The sequence below is a fragment of the Antennarius striatus genome, chromosome 20, assembly GCF_040054535.1.
Source record: "Antennarius striatus isolate MH-2024 chromosome 20, ASM4005453v1, whole genome shotgun sequence".
NCBI lineage: Eukaryota > Metazoa > Chordata > Actinopteri > Lophiiformes > Antennariidae > Antennarius > Antennarius striatus.
The window spans coordinates 9,358,861-9,384,665 of NC_090795.1; the positions used below are offsets into that span (position 1 = coordinate 9,358,861).

General features: G+C 40.5%; 1 protein-coding gene across 2 annotated transcripts in view; it reads right to left on the reverse strand.

Moving 5' to 3' along the window:
• cntnap2a (contactin associated protein 2a) overlaps positions 1 to 25,805 on the reverse strand; it is a 290,692-nt gene that overhangs the window by 2,553 nt on the left and 262,334 nt on the right. For both annotated transcript variants that reach the window (XM_068304178.1, XM_068304177.1), the window contains 6 exons: positions 23,672 to 23,908; positions 18,270 to 18,503; positions 17,584 to 17,717; positions 12,599 to 12,692; positions 3,298 to 3,579; positions 876 to 947 (listed from right to left, as the gene is read on the reverse strand). In XM_068304178.1, the coding sequence (XP_068160279.1) occupies positions 876 to 947; positions 3,298 to 3,579; positions 12,599 to 12,692; positions 17,584 to 17,717; positions 18,270 to 18,503; positions 23,672 to 23,908 (1,053 nt within the window). The remainder of the gene's footprint in view (positions 1 to 875; positions 948 to 3,297; positions 3,580 to 12,598; positions 12,693 to 17,583; positions 17,718 to 18,269; positions 18,504 to 23,671; positions 23,909 to 25,805) is intronic.

The window sequence follows — 25,805 nt, forward strand, 5'->3', positions numbered from 1 at the left end:
GAATGGTATCATTGATTTTTGACAGTTTATTGAAAAAACAACTCGGGCAATTTTGGAGTCAAGACATCATGAAGTAAATGTTAATTACCTAATGAAAATTAACCTGATATTTCACGGTCCAGTTTTTTTCTGCCTGTGGGCAGGAAATCTTGAAACTGACTGACTGGCACTACTTGTATTTGCTGAATCAATAAAGTCATGCTTCTTCTCTACTTCAGCAGTGATGGTGGTGATAATGGCAATAAATAGAAATGTGTAGAATGCTCAATTATGTCCTTCAGAATTTAGTGAGTGATAAATAACCAGAAATTGTTAAATTGTTAAATCAAATACCTCTACCAGACAGTCACATGGTTATTTTTTATCTCAGCAAGAAGGCAATATTTTTGCTGGCTCTGTTTCACCCTTTTTCTTTGTTTGTTTGTTTGTCTGTCAGCAGGATAGCACTAAAAGTAAGAAATAAAATGAAGTTCTTTGTTGATGATACAGACCATCATCTGGATACATAATGACATCTCTATAAGATGTACCACACATCATGGCTTGATCTGGATCCAAGTCATGTTCTGGATCTGGTGATCTAGGATGTTGTCAATTATTGCCTTAAATTCTCTCCTATGAGATAACAGAAAATCATGTCACTCACTTAAAACTAAGATCAAATTTTTGCTGAAACAGCACTGATTCAGTGGGGAGTCTTTTTTTCGTATTGGATTTTCTGCTGTATTGGATACAGTAGAGAACCTCCATCAGTAAAATATTGTTTTTCTTGAATAACTATTGAACTAATAATGTAATCAATATGACTTGAAATTCTAAAGGCAGTTTTTTTTATGGTCATGATCACATTTGGCTTGTTATTTAATGATATGTACCTCCGATGATAGCCGAGTCTCTGTTGACTCCATCTGGAATCACTCTTTCCTCATTGAAGGGGAATTCTGCATCTGCGTACAGTGACAAATAGAAACATTCACTCAAAACAATAGATGTAAGGAATGTCTACATTGTTTTAAATTCATCACAGTAATAAAATCAGCGTAAGTAACTACAAAAACACAGAGCTTTGTCATGTCACAAAAGTACTGGCATGTTCCACAAGAAAAACTCAAAAATACAAAATTCGTGCTGAATTGTTACTCCAAACTTCTCTAACAAATGCAAAACCCATCCTAATGCAAAGTAGTTCTCATACATTAGCTCCAGCTTGACTGCATGCATAGATGAGAAAGCCAACTATAGTAGATGGATAAACCAATGCTGAGCATCCTTAGAGGATGATTAGTGTTTATTTAACATATCACTGCTTGAAATACATGGAACATGTATTTCATTAAAGATCCATGACAGGTTAAGAGGTTAACAATATTGCTTCTCCAGCCTGTCCATTATAATTCTCTGTCAGCAGCAAGCATCTAATTGCTCTGAGTCTCCCTGGGTCACTGAAAGCACGAGGCAAATTAATAGAGAGAAATGAGTGGAGGAGGTCATGGGTGAAAAAGAAGGTATTGTTGAGATATCTTAGATGAGTTTCCAGCTACTTCTCTACAGACATAATAAAATGTAAACACCTAGGAGGCCCTGCAGACATCCAACCTTATAGAAGGATTGTCTGAATGTGCACTCACATCCCTCTAAATTCTGGAATGAACTGCTAACTATTTCTGCTGCTAACTGCCCAACTGCAGGCAAGTAAAGAACATGAGGATTTTTTTTTGTGGATTTTTGCAAAAATACTTCAATCACATTCAAACATTTTGCAATTTTACATTAGATGAAAGCACTAAAGTGCTTCAGAAGAAGAAGAAGATTTTGTGCAAAAAAACTTCAATCACATTCAGAACATTCAACAATTTTTCATTAGATGAAACTCAAAAACACTAAACACCAATAAACAACGGGAAATACAATTTAAAAATTAGTGCATTATATCAGGAAGTTTGCAAAAGTGAGGTGATCATCAACTAAAGTGCATAGGACATTTTTGTAACACCAGATGTTTCTAAAGTTGTTTAGGTTTTTTGTCATTTTATAGAAACCAAATTCCAGTTTTAAGCGACACCTGATGTTACAGCAAAAAACAGTAGCTGCTTCTTGAACAGTATTGTTTTCAATTCTCCTCTTCCTGGTCACATAAATTGCAAGTTTTGTGTCTCCAGAGATAAAATTTAGAAGCTGCCACTTTCTTTGATTTGATTTATTGTACCCAGCACCGTAGATGAATTTCCTGATACTAGAATTTTCACTGAACAAATTAAAAACATTCGTTAGAAGAGTGAAGAGCACTGCAAGTCTCCCACACTCACTAAAAGCATGAAAGACTGTCTCACAAAGGGGACAGAACACTGTCACAGGGACACAGGGACACTGACTGGACACAGCAGGGTTAAAAACAGAGATAAAAGCATTGGAACTGATGGCACCATGTAAAATCCTCCACTGGAGGTCGGCTATTTTTTTCTTGAGGGGAGGTTTATATATAAGTCTCCACTGTGGGTCAGGTCCATTTCCCGTCATCCTGTTGGCCCAGACAGTGGGTGCTCTGTCACACAGGCTTTTCTTGTTGATTACTTTTACACATTGTTTGTACAGTATTTTTTTGTTGGCCGTGTGCAGGCTGATTTGTCGTTCATCTCCGAGGAGAGGAGAAGGAGAAGGAGAAGAAGTTGGAAAAGGAAAAATGGGCAAACATGAGAGGCAATAGAGGAGAGGACAGTGATCGGACTAAATGCATTTCAATGGTATTCAATGGATCTTGAAAGATAAGAGAGAAGATGGAACATTTGAAATGTAAAAACAGGAAGTTTAGGATAATGGATTCTGAATTAATTGGGCAGACAATGATTTCCGTAAGAGATGGATTGCCAGAGAGCTGGATGAATAATAGATTAGATATGTTTTTAGAAAATTTAAAGCAGAATAAATACTGAGAGAGCAATCCTAGAAGCCTGACTCTGATTTTGGACCAGGATTCCCTGTCAATGAAATTGATTGATTTCTGATTGCTCAACGTTCTCAAAGGAACTGTTGGCACCAAGCACAAGGAGAACGTCTTAGTCATTTGATGGATGTGAGTGCTGGTAGAGTTCGTTCATGCTGATGTGTGCTGCAATATTAACAGCATGTGAGGTTTGTGTTTCTGTTTAAGAACAGATGAGAATACTACTTAACATATGGGGGAGGTATGTATGTTGGGAGGAAAGGATCATTTGCTAAGCTTGAATGTGAACACCACCAAATATTTAACCCCTAGTTAACCCTCCATTACTGCTTTAGGATACTTGGTCTAATCCTCACCTGTATTGTCCAGATGCCAGGGATCTGTTGCAGCAGACATTGGTGGGATGGTAAGAGGTGACGCCCCACAGTTGGACTCCACCAGTTTACCCTGGTAGGACACCACAGAGACAGCAGCGAGTTTCCTGTCTGGTTGTGCTGCTGTTGGTGTGGCCGCTTTTGCAGCAGCTCTCAGTGCAGATTTGAGTGGGGCGATGCCGTTGAACTGCACCCGCGACAGACACCCAATGAAGCCCGGGGTGTTGTAGGATTCGATGAGGACAGGATCTACGTGTCCAGTTTCTGCACAGAGGAAGAGAGTTAGAGAGAAGCCAGGATCAGTGGAGAACTTTGACAGACCATGACTTTCCAATGAGTGACAGGTGGCGTAGTGGTTAGCACTGCTGCCTCACAGTAAGAAGGTCAGGGGTTCAAACCTCATCATTTCCAACATGGCCTTTATGTGAAGAGTTTGCATTTTCTCTCCATGTCTGAATGGGTTTCCTCCGGGTTCTCCGGTTTCCCCCATTATCAGGCAAAAACATACATCTAGGTAATATTAGGTCATGTTGGACCGTAGTCGCGGCGCACCCGGGGTGCAGTGGCTCTGGATCAACACTCCATCTGGCTTTTGAAATTTCGTTGTACCGTCTGTGTATGTGTATAATGACAAGTAAAGAAAGTTTGACTTTGATGTTTGCATCAGTCCTGAAAATCTGAACATATATTCTCTAAATACTAAAGGATCATGTATACAGTCTCTCTTGGTAGCAGAGAATGAAACAAACCCTTGTGCAGGCTTCCTTTGTCCTTGTGTAGGCGCAAAGGCAAGACAAAGTTGTTTCATAGGCCTGTGACCACAGCCTGACAAAGTCACATGAGCAGTGTGAGTGATTACATTAAATTTCAAGCAAAGGACTCCTTTTCTTTTCCAAATCCTACAGAGAATCAGATTTTAAACGATATAAAATCCAAATGCTATACTAGTAAGACATTCTGTCAAGAGGAAATAGAAGAGGATAATTCAGCATTCATCCTCTGATTTGACATTAGAGGTTAACATTAGTGTATGTTCCTCCTCCTTCAGTCTTCTCGTCTCTCCTTGCATTGTTCTTCAGTGATTGCTCATTTGCAAATTTTATGCCAACCACAGTTATAAGATCAGTTTAAACGTCCTTGTGTCATTTGCATCCCGGGATGTCGCATCCAAACTGATACGTATCTCTTTTCATCTGCCGCTACAACATTACTACTGCAAACTGTGGTGGCAGGAATGACAAAACCAGATTGTAGATTTTGTCATGTGTTAGAATTAATTATTTGAACACAACTATTCATTTTGGCTCTCAGATATTTTCACTGGAAAGTGCTGATTGAGGGGTTTGATAATTCCCTTGAAGCTGGTTTGAGCCCAGGGCATTCCTTACAAACAATCTTGAAGTGTCAAATCTGCTCACAAGCACTCTTTTTTTTTTAAACATTGCTTTTTTAATATGGACTCACATTCATGATCACATCAGTCATCCAAAATGTTACATAGTCCTGCAATTAATCACTGAATTCGTTACCTACACCTTCGGGAAAGAAAAGAATGTCCGACTCTTTTGCATACCATGCACAGACACACACAATGATGAACAGAAGCATAAAACAGCATAAAGCATTCCAGAATAAAAGAAGAATGATTTCAAATCAGCCTTAAACACATTCTGCATAGCTGCAACAAACTGTATCTTCTTTTACAGAGCTAGGCTTTATTTCTTACATGCATGGCTGTTCTGTTGTTAACGGACTGAGCCACACCCTGTAGGAACTATTGTTTGGATGGCCTCACAGCAAAATATGAAGAAACACTACTAGAATACTGCTCTGCGCTCTCTCTCTCTCTCTCTCTCTCTCTCTCTCTCTCTCTCTCTCTCTCTCTCTCTCTCTCTCTCTCTCTCTCTCTCTCTCTCTCTCTCTCTCCGTGTGTGTGTGTGCGCATGATTATTTAATGAATCGTGTTATCTTAGATGATGGGGTTCTGAGCATCTGCACGTGGCTTATAATGTAATTCCCTCTTTTTATTTCATTTTGATGGGTCCAATACAAGTCAGTCAGTGTGTGTGTTTGGAGACTATTGATTGTGCTTCCAGGAATAAAGCTCATCTCCATCTGACTCTTTGTCAAATTCATCATTTGATCAATCCTCCCTTAGAAACCTGTTATTGTAGTTGTATGTACTTGAAATTATTTTGAAATTTGTTCAAAATGTGTTCATTATCTTCAGGATGTGGTACTCAGGCTATTCACCATGAGGTAACTGAAACATGGTTCAGCGCTGCAAGATGAGTTTATCTAGAACTACACACCTCGAAAATGGCATGCACGAGTGAAAATTTGCATATGTGTGGGGGTGTGCATAATAAATGTTAGACACACACACACACACACACACACACACACACACAAACACACACACACACACACACACACACACACACACACACACACACACACACACACACACACAGAGGAAATATAGAGGCGCCTTGCAGCATTAGAACAAGGTCAGTGAGCAGAATACTGATAACTGTCTTGTGAAACGAGAACATGAATGTGAATCATTTCTTCCCTGTATGCCTGAGCATGTGTTCATCTCTGCAGAGGCCTGTTTGTGAATGCTAATGGTTCTGTCTCGAAAAGTGGAACCGGTTACTTTTCACACAATCCTGGTGGGGAGTAAAAAGGCTAATGAGCCTCTCTTGTTTCAGATTTTTGCGGCTGGTACTTTCATGAGGGACAGCCTCTTAGTAAGTAGCATTAGTTAACATAATGCAGTATTAGCCATAAACACAACACATTGAATATGACCCGAGTGCTGGTTGATACTGTTAAGTACTTCATTGGCTTTAATGGCATCATATCCATTGAGAGAAACATATGCATCATTTAGTGATGTTTTTTTTAATATATGGAAGCTTATATGTAGAAAGAAGAGAGGAAGAAACAGAAAGCTTAGAATGTAGTTCAGTAAAATATACCAAACCACCAACTGAGGCTAACGCTAATAAGCTACAACATAAAAACACCAATGCTGTCTCAGTGACATTTAAAAATACAAGCTTTTATTATTACATTGTGGTTCATAAAAGTCTGAGGCCGGTGCTTAACAGTGTAGGAATAAAATTAGAATGTGATCAGTCGGTCAGAGATGATCTCCACACACTGATGTACAGTGAATGCTTGTGATTCCCTCCTTTAATCATCTGTTGTCAAAGTGGATTCCCACTCTTATCAATAAAAAAGAAAAGAGTCTCAATTGGTTTGAGACTGTCATTTTTAATACATATCATTAGAACTAACAACTATTATTTAAGTCATACCAAATACTATAAATGACCCCTGCCATTCACAATTTTAGATAACGGACACAATAAGCCGCGACAAGGTCAGCATGTTGATCATAGGACTGGGCCGTCTGATGATGCGTCATCAGGGCGGCCGGTGACATCACATGAATAATTCAAATGATGAGAGAGCTAAAGGTGGAAAGAATGGGTCATGGTGTGTTCAAGGGTGGAGGCTGGGGAGGGAGAGACAGGTATAGTGAAAACTGGAAGAATTGAGTTTGCACAACAAGCAGGGGGAGAAGGTGTGGCTGCCTCTCTAAAAAATGATGGTAGAGAGGGAAAAAGGTGGAACACGAGAGGAAGGAGGGATGAAGGATGAAAGACGGTGCAGAGGGCATCTGGTGTGGGTGTCTGGGTAACAGGCTGAAAAAAGAAGGGAGAAAAGTGAGACAGAAATGGGGTGAAAACAGGGGTACTCAAATGGAGGGGCAGGGTGGAGGAGATGAAACACAGTTGCCATGGCAACAAATGGAAGCTGATGCTAGGGTAGGAGAGAGAAAAAGAAGGGTGGGGTGGGGTGGTGTTAATCAAAGTAGGATGTATGTAAGACTCATCAAAAGAGTAATAGTATCAATCACACCAAGCCTTGTGATGCAAAAACAGAGAGAGAGACAGAGAGACATGAATAAATTATTTTTATGTTGTGTTAATTGCCTTTTTAACATTTTTACATTAATCTGTCAAATGTAAGCATTAGCACTAAAGCCAAAATATACAGCTTGGCCACAACTTCTCCTCGTGGAATGTTGATCCTTGTTCCAGTAAAAGTGCTTGATTATAAGTGCTGTGGTCTTTTCAAAACTGTTGATGCATCTAGCACACAAACAACATGATGAACTGACTGCAGTGGACTGAGGTGTGTAAAGAGAGGAGGCGTGGTGAGACGTTGAATTAAGAAAGCAATAGTTTGAGATAAGAGCAGCAGTAAAGTCATGACTGTTGGTTTAGAGATACGTTTGTAACATTGTAACACGTTCCCTTAGCACACTGAACACGCACACACACACACACACACACACACACACACACACACACACACACACACACACACACACACACACACACACACACACACACACACACACACACACACACACACACACACACCTATAGCTTCCTGCTTGATCAGGATGCCAGGATTCCAGACAGACAGTCAAACCCACAAGCAAACACACATATTAAGCAGCACCTGATAAACCGGTACAATAATTAAAGCCTCACTCCGTGTTGAATCATTTTTGTTTGTAACTCAGACACACATTAATTTCATGTGTAATTTTCCTGCAATCCAATTAATTCAGGGGTTGAATTACACTGAAAATTCAAAAGCATCGTAAATTTGCCTTAATTTCAATCTAAGACTAAATGATGAAAGAGAAAGACTAATTGATCATGTTTAGCAGCAAATCTCATTTACATTAAGCATAACCGAGACTGAAAGGGAATTACTCAGATACTGGCACACTCAGTCATGTGCACCATGGCATACAAATGAGGACAAACAGGTACACATGCACACATGGATCAGACTGCAGTTACCTATGTTGTTAGGGTCTGTCGCCTTTCAGTTTGTGATGGAAACCAGCTTCTTCTCTTTTTCCTCTCCTTTTACCACTGCTCTGTGGATCTCTGAACAGCGTAAAACACTGAAAAGCATCTCTCTCTCTCTTTCTCTCTCCACCTCTGTTCATCCTCTGTGTCTCTGCAGTGCAGTCCCACCCCCCACTCCAACAGAGCAGCTGGAGAAAACCTGGATCGCGGACTCCCTTTACCCTGGGATCCGGACTGATGTCAGTCACACAACACACACACACACACACACACACACACACACACACACACACACACACACACACACACACACACACACACACACACACACACACACACACACACACACACACACACACACACACAGACACACACACACACACACACACACACACACACACACACACACACTAAAAGCAGTGACTGCATACAGGTACGCCCATGTCGATATAGGCACTGAGATTATACAGATATAGAATTAGCATACATATGCACAAAGCGATAAAAGAGGACATTGCATTGTGTTATCAGCCTCATCTGACATCAGGGTTCATCAGCGCTTTAATCAGAGTCAGGACATCTGCCCGAAGGTCAGAACAAAGAAGACATCGAACCAGTCTCTGCCAGGAAGAGAGGGGAGAGCTGCGTCACTTTGGAAAGCAGTCAGCATTAAATTAAAATACTTAATTTGTGCTTAACCAAAGCCTCACAACACCATCAAAATCTTGACAGCAGTCCAAAGGTATTATTTATCTATGCCCTGATATCGAATGCCTTCTCAGCATGTTTTGTGGCATGCTGACAGCAGATGAAAAATTGTGAAATATAAGACTTTGCTTTGGAATCTCTCCGTGCTGAACATTTCTTCTGTTAAGGTAAAAAAAAATGCAAGTCAGTTCCTTTGACTACAACTTCAATGTAATTTTACTGGGAAAGGCTACGTACAAGATCTAGAGGTTCAGTACGTGATTGATGTGAAAGAAACGCCTGAGTTCAGGAAAAACCCCCCAGAGAAAGAGCCTTGAATGCACATGACAGTTATTTACACTCAAAACCCAGAGTAACCACAACGCCTCTAAACTGCAGCATGCCTGTGTTAAACAATTGGTGGCACCCACAGGACGCGATGTCCTAATAGTGTATGGAGTTAACAGAACAGGCTAGGAGACTAAAAAAATGACATACATGCCGGTAAATCTGAATTTTATTGTGCCACTGATGTACATGTCATTTATTAACACCTTCAGGGCTCAACAATCAGTCTCTAATGGCACTTCCACTATTTCTCTTCCTCTCTCTCCCTTCTTTTTCCTCCGACACACGCACACACACGCACACGGACACACACGCACACACACGCACACACACACACACACACGTGCACACACACACACACACACACACACACACACACACACACACACACACACACACACACACACACACACACACACACACACACACGTGTGCACACACACACACACACACACACACACACACACACACACACACACACACACACACACACACACACACACACGTGCACACACACACACACACACACACACACACACCTGACCCTGACATATCCACACTGACAATGACAACAAATAGGCTGAACAGTCACGATTGGCCAAACACAATTAGTACAGTGATTTTGTCCACCAGCCACAGCGTTCATGATCCAACTGCTCTTTCACACAGAAATAAGACAGGGGGGGGGGGTTAGGGTTAGGGTTAAGTATGTTCTTTTCTCTGCGATAAAATATGTGAAGCCACCTGAACGAATAATTTAAATTGGAAAGAAAGATTTTGGAGAGAAGATTAAACGATATTGAACTACATCTTGTCCTCCTCTTTAGAATACCACAGGCTCAGGGACATCATCTAATGGAGACACACAAGATCATGAAATAAAAGCTCTGAAGTGGAAGACATAAAATAAATGTGAGTACGAAGGCCAAATAAGTTGGATGTCATTTTTGGTATTTATGCCCTTCAGTCAAAAGAATTATCTGTTTGTACACGTCCTCCAAATCACAAGTTCTCCCCTGTTATAATCAAGCTTCACCAGCTTCCTGTTGTCCTTTAGCCGTCAGACTTTGTGCTCTCTCTCCAACCCTCTCTTTTCCCCCCCCCCATTGATGAAGTCATGGAAACGCAGAGCTTCATTCCTCATCACCAACACGTCTAGGTTGTGAAGGGAAATGTTTTTCATTCTGGAAACACCTAATTGGTGGACAGCTTCCTCCCTTGTTAATTTACTTCCTCTTGCAGTCCAAGTGCCAAAGTCTGTTCTTTCTCTTTACAATGAATTTTCCCTTATTTTAAATGACCTCATTATTATTTTTTACTTTAATGCGTCATTTCTGATTGAAATGTGTTTGGCTTAAAGAAATACAGAGACACTAGGGTGTTTCTCACCTATTGCAGAAGGAATGGGTCAAACACATCTATTACACATGTGACTGAGATGAGGTGTGGTCAAGGAAATGCTTCCCTTTAGAGCCCACAGGCAAAACGCAGAATCAATTAATGATGGCACAAATAAATGGTTATTGGATTTTCGGGCAGTAATCGATATCGCCTCTCAGTCTTTACCTAGGGTGGTAAATAGACCTGTAATGTATAAAGATTGTGATTTAAGGAGCTAGCTAATAGGAAGCAAAATGCACTTTAAAAATTGATGATTTTGGAAAACGTGTGTGTCTTTCTGTGTATTTGCACATTCTTCTAGCCAATATCTCCTATAGCTTATATAAACAGATTGTGAAGGGATGAAGGAGACATCCCCACAACAAGAGAGAGAGAGAGAGAGAGAGAGAGAGAGAGAGAGAGAGAGAGAGAGAGAGAGAGAGAGAGAGAGAGAGTGTGTGTGTGTGTGTGTGTGTGTGTGTGTGTGTGTGTGTGTGTGTGTGTGTGTGTGTGTGTTTGTGTGTGTTGTACCAGTCTCTACATCCCAGAAATAGAGAACCGGATAACTGGCTGACAGCCTCTCTTGTCTTTGTGGTCCTAACACAAATGACAGCTTTTGTTCTGTTTCTTCTTTCTTTCTGTTTTCCTCCTAATTTGATCCACTTATCATGTTTTCCCTCATTTTGTCTATATAATATTTATCACCATGTTAGAGACCATTTGTAGAGTCTACTGATTTTTTGAAACGTAAAACTGTGTGTGAAGAGATGGTTGTTTTGTCATGTGTGTTGACTTTGTCCTGTGTTAGTCGGGTGAAGATGGATGACTGGTTTATATGTGGATGTTGCTGTATTCCCAGGGGTTCTGGTTGTGTGCGCAGCAGTCGATAGATCCGGCTGGTGAGTGAAGTCAGCCATTAGTTCAACCTCACTGACTTTCTCAGCATTTAGATACAGGACAAAAGGGATGAGAGCGAAAGAAGGAAAGACAGAGGAAAGTAAAAGAGAGAGTAAAATAGAGACACTGGTAGCCAGATGCATACAATCAGGTGCAATCCTTTATCAGAGGTAAACAATGAGTCATTAAGGAAACTGATAAAATCGAAATCAAGCTATAAACCAGAGCGACTACATGCAAGAACCAAATTAGGTAAAAGTAATTGGCCATTGCTAATTCAAGTAATTAGTATAATTACAGCTGAAGGTGTTTGGACAGATGATTTAGGGCTTTGTTAAGATCTGGAGTCTCGGTAGATCTAGAGGAAAAATAAACTTTAGCAGAACATCATGAATTACATTTTAATCAGTTTAAACGTTACAGGGTCAGAATTTCCCTGGAGAGATGATTCAGTAGGTGAAGCGGACTAACCTATAGCTACCAAAGGGGCTGTTTTCACATGAGCTAACCTGGATCACAGAGAGGCTAATCTAGCGAAGACAAGGAGGTTAGTTCAAAAGGAGCATTTTAAGAATAATACTGTCAGATTTCATAACACCTGAGCCACAAAGAATCACGGGAGGATGACCTGTAGTATAACCCTATGAAGTCCTCTGGTAGCCTCTAGTGGACATGATGAGCCATTACAGTTTCTTTTCAACAGTAAAAATCACATCAAAAATCCGTCAATCTATATTTTTGATTACTTTAAGAAACCACAATTTTTAGAGTAAATTAATATTAAAAAAAAATATTCAAACCAATCGTTGACTTTATTAAATGTATAAATGGTACTGATTATGAAAATTGCATAGAATAAAGCAGGAAGATTGGAAATCTTAGCACTCCAAAGTGCTTTGTCAATAAATTGCTTGAGAAGAGGGTGAGAGTTAAAGGAAACAAGTTGACTTTCAAAAACATACATAAACGTGATGACAGTAGGTGTGCTTAAAGAGTGTGAAAATGGGTACAGTGTAAATTGTACACGAGGTCAGCAAGTAAAGAGTTGAAAGAAATGATGTACTCACCAAAGACTTGGCCCAGGAACAGCGTCTTGACCAGGTTGAACTGTGTATCTGAGGCTTCTGGGAGGGTATAACTGACTGGAGGGTAGTGATCCAACTAAACAGTGAGACAGACACGGACTATCATAAGAGACCCTGTATCTAACAGGAAGATCCAGTCTTTGACCTGTTTCAGGACATGAAGCTGATTATACAAGTCGATGAAGAAGAAATGGTAATATATTGAGTCAGGCAGTGAGAATGTGTGGTAGACTCAATGAAGAGCTCAATAGCTCCCTCATGTGGTTTTATAATGAAAAGGAAAATGATTGCTACCCGACTTCATGCATCACAGACACACATGTTATATATAAAAATGTTTTATTTTTTATGAATAGATTTGTCATTAGCAGTCAGTTACATAAACTGTCATAGGAATATTCTCCTGACAATAAAGAGATTTATGAGATATTTTCTCTGAACCAGAAAATGCATCATTACTGTCCAAACATCCATCGACGGTTCTCTACAATTTGAGAAAAAATTACTCTCAACATGTGACCTCAAAGCCCTCAGTGGGCTCAAAGCGTGTCTCCCCAAACCTTTAAAGCAGAGTGAGAATGAGCATCACAGCTGCAAAGACGTGTCGATGAAGACATGAGAGCAGAGAGGCTGTTGGAGAGAGGTTTTAATACGCCTGTAACATAATTAACTTGTTATTGCTGTTTCGCTAAATTTCTAATTAGCTTGAACACAGCAACCAGTGCTACTGATGGTAATCATTTCAGTCCCACAAATTGGTTCTTCTTGGCATGTGTCAGAAATAAATGATCTTCTTTTCTCCATTCTCTCTACTCACAGGAGAACTTTATCTTATGCTACAGCGGCCTGCAGAATGCACAGAAAAAGCTGAATTAAAACAATGACTTTTTTCTGCTGTGCATTCCACTGGAAAGTTACTCTATTGATGTCCTGAATAGATGTTGTGGCCTGTTATCTGGGTGCTGGGCGGGATTGTCGCTAATGGGTTGAGATTTATGTGTGTGTACACAGTTGCTCTTGTTTGCTGGCCCAAATCAGCCAGTTCCCCTCATTTCTCCATTCCCCACCCGTCTGGATTATTTTCTCACTACACATAGGCAAACACACACAAAATATTCAAGTTTGATTCTCTCCAAAAGCCTAGTCTCAGTGGAGCATTGTGTGGGTTTTGTTTTCCACTGTGACTGGAGGGTGGGATAATGGGGTACAATTAAATTGAGCTCAGATTATTTACTTTTATCTGCAAAAACAAATTGGCTGCACAGTCAGGGACGTCGGTTTAAGTCTCCAAACTGCACAAAAAGGTCCACAGAGGAAGACAGCTGGGGAAGAAACCTAATTTCATCAAACTTTGTCAATTACAGCTGCAATTACTAGGCGCTTTCCTTTAACGCTGCACCATTTGGACAACATTATTTTCTTCTCTGAAAGTGGTTCGCTGCCTCTTAGGTTATAAAGAGCCAACACGAGAAACTAACTGAAATCGGGTTTAGACAAAAAGAAAATTAACAATGGGTGAAATTTCTCTTCAAGTGTGTGTTCAAAAAGAACCTAATTTGTTCAATGTGCTACATATATATTCAAACTAAGAACTTTTAGTCTGGTGGAAGTGTTTACAACACAGAAGGGACCAAAATATCCTCCAGTCACAGACAATTGTTACGATAAAAGCAAATTAAGCTGATGATCAAACATCATTATCATGTGAATTACTGCTGTTATTATTCTCTTGCACCAGTTATAACCATGTATTCACTTGACTAATACCAGCAACTATGAGGAGAGGAGAGGAGAGGAGAGAAAATAGAGATGAAATGTCTGCTGCCTGAGGGATTCCTTACTTTCATCTCTCGACCCTCAAACCGTGTGAGAAGTTGAGAGAAAAGGAAAGCCAGAGATGGAGAGATGGGAATTTATCTTGATCTAGTCTTGCTAAGCCTTTGATCGCGAGTTAACCTGATGAGACCCCACAAACTGCATAAAGACCAAACATTTGTGCGCTTAAACATTTTTTTGCAAAGCCACATGTCAAAACATTTCTTGGGACTAAGCAGATGAAAACTGCCAAAGGGATGCTTGCTATCATATTTCCCATGTCTACATCCTCTATCAAACTACATGATCTTTCTCTTTCAATCTTGTCTTCTCTTGCTCTCCTCCAATTACCACATTCCTACTTGTTCTCTGTCGTCCTGGCAAATTAACTTGAAGCACATGTTTTTGGATGTACGGGGGTTCTCTCCAGGAGAACCAGGAGAACCTGGAGAGAACCTACGCATACACAAGGAGAACATAAAACTACACACAGAGCACAACTCGAACCTGGAACCGCCTTGCTGCTCTATTTTAATTTTGGTTTGGAAATTAAATTTAAACTACTGGTGGGTCCAACAAAGTTAATGATTTTCAATGCGGATGACTGCGCTTGCTTGTGTTATTATATCTCGGCTGAAAGTAGCTGCAACAAGACTGCTGATGCAAGACAAGACTTCAATGCAGCATTTCAAAAAATCCTAATTCAGTCTGAATACTTAATAGCCTCAATAGTCTGTCTGAATGCTGCTGATGGATGACAGAAGATCCATCTAGAGGTTACAGAAAAGGTCTGGAGATGTTTCGCAATTTCACAAATCACCCTCTAAGCTGATGAAGAAGCTGTCTATGTCTCCATGTATATTAGACTAAATAATGTTGATTTGGTAGCACAGCAGCGTGAAGCCTTTGTAGTGAACTGACCCAACAGAGAGCTTGCCTGTGCGAGTACGTCTCTTGGTATGCATGTCCACGTCTGTTTACGCACGGATATTATGTGTGTTTGTACCTTGAAAGAAGCCCCGAGGCAGTGAGAAAACATGAAAAAGTTTTACTCATTAAAGTTATCTTCATTAGCACACCTCCTGGCTCCACTTCTGATGCCATATCTAAAAAGTTAATCTATTTTCTCTCTCCAAAACCTCCCCCCACAGTTCCCTTCTTGATTGTTCTGTCTTAACTCCACATAACTACATCATCACCAGTGTGTCATAGTGTTTCACCACATAGAAAATAGCACACAGAATGCCGCTGATTGACCGGTGGAAGAAGACATTGTGTGCATTCTGTTATACAGTACTGTATGTGTGATGAGCAAGGAATCCTACAGTTGCTCCCATTACTTTCCGTGCCAGTAAAAAGGAATGTGTCGAACTGAAGTGCTCCCATGGGGGTGATCAGGAGGTTGCAGGATGCCATCTATTCAGAAAATGGGGAGGATTTCGATCGGATGTTTCAGTTTAATTTTCTCGCTGTCTGATATTTTCAAAGTAGAGTTTGAGCACAGGTGATGAGAATCTGGTATGGATGGGATCATAGCTCTGTGTGGAGTAGTGATGCAATGACTATTGGTTTGCAAGTATCCTGTAATTCATTCCTGCACTACAGATAGATTTAGAAAGAACACAACTGATTAAATATTCACTGTCCATTACCAGTAGAAGAGTTTATGGCCGATTAGAAATCGAGGACAGATACCCTGCCTGTGCCTGCATTTCCACCTCCTCATTATTATTTTGCAGTGTTGTAGATGCTTCTGCGCATCAGCTTCTGGGTAATGGACTATTCCTCAACTAAATAGTACACTGGGTGGTAAAAAGATGTAGTAACAGGTTACATCACTACAATTCTCATCTGCAAATATTAAGGTGTGTTTATGTACATTTTAAAACCAACAAGCACTAAATAACTCATTCTTCCTTGGCCCATAACACACCCTAATGGGAAGTTTAAAGAAGCTTCTTTGTAATTACCCAGACAAACAGATGGGCAGTCCAAAAAAATAAATAAAAATTAAGCGACAATTACAATCAAAATGATACTGTCTATCATAAATTCTGATTCTAAATTATACTTAATATATTTTATTAATTTCCTTTCAATTGAAATGCTGCAAATCAGTTTAAACATACACATGAACACGTGACCCTTTCTTTCTATTCTACCTGACCAAATTTAATGTCACTTTAGGGAGAGCTGGATACGATGTAAGTGAATGACTTATTCCAGATATGCAGAAATCAGCTATAGATACTGTATGTAAACCTTTTAAACTTTAGAAAACATTGTATACAATTTAAGTTCTATGTGTTTCTGCAGATTCAAGTTTTGACTATCTTTTGAGTTCTCATTTTGGCAAACTGTTCACGAAACAACAAATTTATTCCAATCCAGATGCAGCCAATGATTAGATTTAACAGGTGGCATTCTTAAATTAGAGCCCGCAGCCATGTCTGAGCATTTCAACCCAGAACAATTTTTGCAATAGTTTAGCAGAATTGTTCCACCATCCCTGACAGCTACTGACTGAGGCTGGGCGGTATTGATCTGCTCTAGGATGTTTAGCTCCAAGAACAACCCTCCCGCAACACACACATCCACACAGGTACACAAACATACATGTATTCACCAGCATGTGCAAACACACAAGCAGAAACATGTACTTGGTCGCTTCTGCTATGTCTCATACAGACACAGCCATACACAGTCATAAATCCCTGCTAGTACACACACACACACACACACACAAGTGTACACACACAGAACTGTGGGAAGGCATGCAAACACACACAGATCGATAAACTCTCAGTGTTGCTATACTTAGGCTGTCTACTGGAACTGGTTTAACAGTGGCAGAGGACAAACAGTTCCATCACAGCAGAAGACAGAACAGGATACATCAGGACACTGACATGATGCACATCATTGAGCTAATGCTAGCTGGGTGTGTGTGATTGAGTACTTGTGCATGATGTGTGTGAGAAAGTTTTCTGCACATGCAGCTTGATTGCAATCTGCTTTCAACCGCTTTCTGCTTGCAAGTCTAAGTTTGAAGTCTGCAGCCAAATTTTTTGGGGTCTGAGCATCAGCTAAAAAAGCAAAAAATATGTGCTGGAGAGCCATCAAATGCGTGTGTGTGTCTTAATGATCTGTACCTGGATGGTGATGCTTCTGTCAACACGGGACATGTTAATGCTGTGTGGCTGTCCGTTGGCCAGGTTACGCTGGTCCACATCTATGGAGAACGGCCCCCGTAGACCTCCAAGGTTGTACCGCACCTGAAGTGAACCTGAGACATGCAGCCAAGTTGTTTGATGACTGGTAGGGTTGAACATAAATGTGTCCAGCAACTGTCTTTCCTCTTCCTTTATATGATTCTATTGTTAGCTCTCATCCATAAATACCTGAATAAATCCCATCCACAGATACTGTTTTATATTCATTTTGTCAGTCATCATTTTTTTCTCCTTAAAGGCACTCTGATTTAACCGAAGTGATGGTGTCAGCAGGGATGAGGCGTAGTGGAGGAAGCCCTAAATGATTCAAAGGGTTCATTGCTTGACAGGAGATTATACATATTTCCTGTCTCAAGGCCCTGTGCAGGAGAGCCAAGAGCATCTCAGAGAACCCTCTGGCATCATGTTTTGTAGTTTTATTTTGGTGATTGTGGACTAAAACACCAGATGGCCCTGCACATTTTTTTTAAATGCCTTCTCCAAGTGTTGGTTAAATGGGAAGGAATTTTGACTGTGCTGAAGGGACAGCCTTTGAAAATATACTTTACAGCAGGAACAAGGTACTTTGAATAACCACAAGCTGCACATGTGTGTGCGGATCTTACCATTCTGCCTTAAAACAACAGCCATATAGTCCTCCGTCTTGGAGCTGACGTACATCAGAATAGCAGGAGCACTGGAAGTACTGAAACTAAAGGCCACCTCCTCCTTTGTTAGATTTACTCCATGTGGCGTCAGCTGGTGGTGAAAGATATCTGCGTCCCTACTGGCTCCAGCAACAGCTTCAGGCATGAAATTATATTTGACCAGAGTTCCCACCTCGAAGAAACCCCCAACATCTGGGGTGAGATGACAGAAGAAATAAGGGAAGAATTTATAACCACAAAGGTACGGGCAAGCAGGTGAACACACACAAAAACAATAAACACTCCCGTCAATGTGTTTACAAGCCAAATATTGAATTAACATATCTGATAGGGCTATGCAAATCACAACAGATGCATGTATGCATGGAAAGCAGGAAAAGCAAGAAAAATAGATGGATAAAAACAAGGAAGGAACTACTTACAGAAAGAAGCTACAGAGGAATGGCACAGAAAGTCTCGTGTGTAATTTGTCCAGAGAGAAATATGAGTGTGTAACGTTGGCTGTGTTTGTGATGAGCAGTAAAGTGGATTTTAAAATGCTGTGCTTCAGCATCTCAAACCAAACCATCAATCTTTACCCATAAGAGAGTTAATGGCAACTTTCAGCTCTTCCAAAGGGCTTATTGATTCATGTATACAAGAGTTTAGGTGGGGTGTCTCTTATTTCTTTTTACATTCTTCTTTTATCATCCGTGTTTGTGTTTACGGGAACATATGTTTACATGCATGATGTTTCTGCGGCAGTTACCAAAGAAGAAAAAGCCAAAAGGTCCGTGAAAGGAAAGAAAATGTTTACTGGGGAGTCGATGGTGGTGTGGGTCATTTGTGTGTGTGTGTGTGTGTATAGATGTCACTGAATATTTATGGTGCCTTGACATACAACATGGCAGAAGTGAAACTGTGGAAAGAAATGCGAGTCAGTACTACTAAGCAAACACACTTATGTATTCCACCAGTATTTTAAAGCTTTAGTTCACCCTTCACCTCCCACTGGACACTGTAAATAAAAGTTTCAAGCAGTATTACTTAAATGTAATAGAAGTCTTATTACCTGGAAAAAAAGTTAAGTTCTCTGACTAATGCTGGTGTGCAAACATCCCTTTATCCCCATCCAGCTACATCCCACTCTCCTTGTTTTAAGCTTCAGAGGTCTGGAGAGAACATTTTTACCAATGGTTCTATTTCAACCAGACATGAAGCGAACACATGTTTCACTTTTAGGTTTTGATGTTTGTGTTCAGTATGAACACATCACTCAAGTCAGACAAAATCCAGTACTTCCAGCTGACTGAAGACAGTTGAAAGGAATGTTAAAATACATGCAGTAAGTCTCCTGAGCAACGGACTCTTATTTGATGTTCCACCACCGCGGCCCAAAAAGACCAAGATCCATTCACTACATTTACAAGTTTTTCAGCTCTATATGTTTTTCAGAGAAGCACATCCATCCAGCAGAAGAAACGGGGGGGTGTTTTAATTTAATTTGTTTTATCACCTCTTGGGATGCCCAGGTGTAGGATACTGTATGTCTTTAGGAGTTTGTGTCTGTGGGATTATAGTGAAGGTGAGATTTTACTTGCAGCTGGAAATACTGAAATTTGTTCTAGATGTTCCCACTGAGATCAGCGACCCCTCAGATTTGCTTTGTGTTTTCTTTGTCAGAGTACAATAAAAAATACTGACACAACAGCATTATTTGATTCATTTGTTCTGATCTCTGCTGTTTTTACACATGCAGATGTTTCACAATGAAGTCATTTTAAAAAGTGAAGAGAATGGATAAAGAACGTATTGCATTCACAGTGTAACACTGTACCTTTAATGAGAATAGGAGTGGATCAAAACCACTTTGTACAAAAATATGACCAATTAGAGCCTGTGTGTAATAAAAATCCCTATTCATTTAAAGGCCTGATAGTTTCTGCAGGTCAGGTGAATAAAGCTCCCACTACCATTTAACAAAGTACAATATACCGGCACTTGCATTTTAGACTGGGTGAGTGTGATGGCCAGCCACACATGGCCATATCCACACCTCGCCACTAGTACATTTTTATTTTGCAGTCACAAGCCTCTATATGAAACATATCATTGCATATGCTCAATATTTCAGTTTTCATATTTTTCAGTATTACATCTTGGCCCTGACAGTTCAAATTGTTTGTATTAACATTTGTTTCTTTGTCTTTTGAGTTACCCGTTGTTTTATTTCAGGTGTGGCCGAGGGCTCAGATAGGCTGCTGACAGCCTTATTGGACTGAACCACAGGATGTTTTGTCATGGTGGGGATCTAGGGATTTACATTGAGTTTGGCCAGTTAAGAATATAGTGGCCATTTTATTTTTGTTGGAGTCTAGTTATACGTATTTAGTTGGCCTCTTTTACTACGTTTAGCTAAACTCCATTGTTAACTGTTTGTTTCTTGGGAAATTAAAAGAAAAAGCCCGATTTTGGACAAAAACACCTCCTATGTGCTATTGCCTTACTGCTTGGTCCCTGACAGTGAGAAATATCTGACAATGTTTTATTTGTGACAATTATTATGTTCTTGCTTCAGGTATTTCATAATTTCATGTCAGACCAGATGTTTTGACAAAACTACACATAATTTCTCTTTCCTTAGCTTACGTTGGAATGCTAGTGTAGCATTGCCAGTCGGGTTAGTGATGAAGCAGCTAACACCTAGAAGGTTGTGGCCGTAAAGAAGAGAAATGTGTGTATTGCTGATTATCGTTAGGCTACAGAACTCACGCTCTCTGTATCGGGCTCTGTCCTAAATGGAATTGGGTTCAGTTAGTGAATCCATCCCACCACATTAATCTCTTTTCGATCCTGACCGGAGCAGCACCCAGACCAGTCCACTAACCCAGAGAGAGAAACTGGGATGAAAACTTACAAAATGATCATTACTGCCACTCATGTACAAATGTTTTACATTTTAATTTAACACTTAACATTAAATCTAGGTTATGTTTGAACTTAGAGCCTTAAGCTCAACAGAAAAACTTATGGAACAGGAACTAATCTGATCATCCTCTTCACTTTAAAAGCAAAACAATCTTACATGGAATACTTTAAAAAAAATCTTTCATACAAGCTGAAAATTATGTGGAACCAATCTGTAACCTGTCAAAATCTTTTCTGCTCTCTTGAGAAAACGACCAAACAAACAAATAGCACAAACAAACAAACAAACAAACAAATACAATATCGCCCAGACTTTTGGCAACAACACACAATTGTGTGGTGGGATAAGAGGGAATGTGAAAACTGCACCCCAGGGCAGAAGCTCTTTATGTGTATGTGCTTTCTGTCACCATGCAACAAAGTTTTGGAAAGAGAGTGTGTGTGAGTCCACAAACCTCTGCAGGTGTGTACAGTTTGTGTGTGACATTTCTCTGTGAGTGTCCATGTACATGTGCACATTGTGACCCTCAAGGGCAGAATAGCAGAAGAATGAGTGTATAATGTTAATAATATTGTGGGATCCCCAGAGCAGTGTGTAAATATGTATACAATGGAAATGCACTATGCAATTATGGCCGGCTTCATGCATTTTTCACTCTGTGGGAGAAAGGAGGAGATTAAAGAGACTGAACGAGAGTAATTCAGAAAGAGAACACAGGAGAGGGGCAACTGGGAGCCTACAGTACAAAGGAGAGGGCTGGAGAAGAAACAAGAGGGGGGAGAGACAGGGAAAAGATTTAATTTTGTGGGGAGAATGAAAAAAGAGGAAAGGGGAAGTAAAGAGGCAGAACAGCAGGTTTAATTGGGAGAAAGAGGAGCAAAGTGAGGGAGGAGAGAAGGGGGGAGAACATGAGATAGAAACTGAAGTAGGAAGAAAGGATAGATTAAAAGATGAAGGAGGGAAATATAAGAGAGGAAATGGTAATAGGGATAGAGGATTGAACCGTGACAGGAGAAGAGAGTGATGACGAAGAACAGAGTGGCACAAGCAGAGATAAAGAAGAACGACTGAATATCAAAGGAGAGAGGAGAAGAAAAAAAGATGAAGAGCAAAGAGGAAAAGGGGAACATAAAGAGGTGAAAAGGGAAATACCAGCTGGGAACTGGGAGTGAAGATAAGTGAAAAGGGAGGAAACAAAAGAGGAAGAGGAGAGTCGTGTACAGAAACAAACAGACGCAAGGGTGTGCTCTCTCCCTTTCTTTGCATCTCTCTTCTTCTTTGATGTGACAGTCTAAAAACCACACACACACACACACACACACACACACACACACACACACACACACACACACACACACACACACACACACACACACACACACAAAATGACCAGCAATCTCTTGTCTCTGAGCCCTGAAATGCCTGATTGGTTATGACAGAATCCAGAGGAGGTCTTCCTATGTCTTACACCCACATATCACCACGCACTGTCACCCTCTTCCTTGGCGCACACACTCACAGTTATACTTTTCTTTTCTGTCATCTTGTCACCACCCCCTGTGACGAGCACGGGAGAAAAACACTGTTCAGCTTTAGGATACAAATTAATTCACGTGTCGGGGATCAATTCTCTGACTCCTGGAGCTAGCATAAAGCCTCTGACAGCAGTGCTGCTCTTCTCCCCTGAGCATTTATGAAAACTTGTTTTGGGAAGAAGAATGCTATATCTAATGAATGCCTGGGAAACAAACATGATGTTATAGCAGTATGTCTTAATACAGGAGCAGACGAACATTGCGCATCATGTCTGAACTCCAAAATACCTGGAGATATGCTCTGCTTAGCGAATTTGTTTTATATTTTAAATTACTCAGCTCTGGATTTGCAGTTTTATTATTCAGTGAGTGCACTCTAAAGTCAGGGAGAATTGGTGGGTAAGCACAATAGCACTCTCAATCGATGCTTTTATCATGAGCCCAAACACTTTCACCTCATACAGCTCCAAACTGACGAGGAAGTGAGGACAATCACAGAGCAAAGCAAAAATCACAGCAGGTAGTCAGGCAATGAAGCTGAAACGTAACTGCTCCAGCTGTACTCCAATGCTCTTAAACCCTGGTTTTGTGAGAGAGTCACTATACTGGTAATGATTTAGTTTCATAGAGGTGCCCTTCCTCAACACAGGTATAATATATGAATATAAAAAAATATCCAATTATCTGTGACTGATAGACACTACTGGGAATACCAAAAAAAACCCTACACTGCTCGCAAAAAATAAAATCTGCCATTAAAAAATACTAGAAAGCCCACGCAGGGTGAAGTGGATTCCTTTTATTGGGATTTTTTTCAAAGATTAAAAGCAGTCTGACATATTTTAGTGACACTTATAGTTCCATGATTTACCTTTTCAGAGAGAGACTGCCATCGTCTTTCCTAAAATGCCTCTCACCTCTGGTGCAGAAGGGGCCGTCGTACGCAGTAGAAACGCAGTCGCACAGGTAACCGTTATACTTCTCCACGCACTTCCCTCCATTCCTGCAGTACATCCCAAAGCTGGTGCAGTGGCCTTGGCAACCGGGCTTGACCCCAGGGGTGACCTTGGCTCTCTCTTCCAGGTCCAGGGTGATGCCATTCATCCGCAGGGCTCGGATGCATCCCAGGAACCCCCTCTGCCCGCCTGCAGCGCCTGAGGATTGAAGGGAGGTGGCATCAGTGTGGTAATGATTTGTGGAAAGTACACAATTCAAAAGAAGGAAGAGAGGATTTACAGGAGTCAGGGTCAGATAAGTCATTTTGAGTAAGAGGCTGCTTTAATCTCTTTTGGAAACATTAATATCCTGCTGCCTGGAGGAAACCGCTGATGTTGCGTTAATTGTTCTGACTGTGATGCCGTTTTTGAAACAACCTTCAACTCGTTCGATTTCTTTACTAATTAAAACAGCCTAATGAACACAGTCTTAATGAACATCTCACAAGTAGACACACACACATGGATGCATGAATTCACATGAACTACATACAACTGGCGCATTTAAAACACGTCACGCGCATCACATCTGACTTGAAGGAGTCAATATGAGCTTTAATGCTTAGCCTTGAGGTGTTGGCGGCCATTTCTCTAAAGTGCTTCCATTGTCATTCTGCCCTTGCACCATTACGGTCTAACTACCCATTAACTTGGACAGAGTAGAGGCGTTAAACAGATTAATGTGAACATAAATGAGCATAGCGATAAACACACTCATAAACACCCACCCACGCGAGTATATATTCAGTCGTACACAAGCGCACCCACAGAGGACAGTTTCGCTGAGGCTAAGCACAAGAGTAAGGGCGCTCACTCACACACACCATCATTAACAAGAGCCGAGGGGCATTTTATTTATTAAAACCCCTCAGATGCATCCTTTGGATTAAAGAGAAGTGTCCATTCAATAAGACATGACGTTAAGGACGCACTCCCACCTACAGTTTGCTCCATGAACAGTCCAGTAGCTTAGCCCGCTTACGCATTCTGGAGCTATTACAAGATTACTAAAACAAGCACTTTGATTTTGTCCAACCAATAAATTATTCAAAAATCAGGATGCGGCAAGGATTTCCACATTTTCCATTCCCACAACAGCTTTGGCTTTTAGTAGTCCTGTTAATCTATTTTGTAGCACTGATTGGCTGGAGGTTTCTGCCACCTGTTTACTCAGGTCTAAATCAGCCTTTGATTAAATGGACAGCAGCTTCTGAGGCCAGTGGAGTGCGGGACATACACGCACACTCACACACACTCATGCTCACTCACTCTCTTTCACACACACTCATGCACACACTCACAGGTAAGGCCACTTTGTGGATAATTCACAAATGACATGTAATAGAGCCTGACTGAAGCCAACATGAGCTAATTACAAATCCATTTGTTTTGGCGATACTTGAATGCGGCGCTGCGTTTAGGTACTCATCTGTCTAACAATCTGAATGATCACGTTTCCTGTGCATTACATTATTTCTTCATTTACAGTTACTTGTATCTTTGAGAATTCAGTTTGCTCTTCCATTTTAAGCAGCACATCTGCAGTGTATTCTTTCTATTATCATTGCGTAAGCGTTCTGTATGTTTGCTCCTCAACACTGACAAAGTCCCCAAAACAGTGTGTGTACACACATGCTTATTCCTTTACAATGACTTCTGTATTGGTTTTAGATGAGCATGTGGTCTAAATGCTATTTTAAAAACATCCCTAACCAAACCAAAATTTCTAGGGGTGGAAAAATTATCATATAAATCCTATTTTAACAGCCCAGTAATTTGTATCTGTTGGTTTACAGCTATTATTTTTTCTTACAGAGTATCTCTCCTAAAGGTCCATAATGGGTTTGCTGTTAATGGATCCCTGCATGGAAATAGTTCTTGTTCTTCTATCTTCTTGCAATAAGCCTTAGTCTACAGTAATTCTGAGTACTGTATATATAAAGAGGAGCCGCAGCAAAAAAACAAAAACAAAAAGACAGGGAGTTTCACCTGATATGATTAGTCCTGCAGGTAAGGTCTTTATATCTGTAGCAATGTCTGTACGTCACAAAGGCAT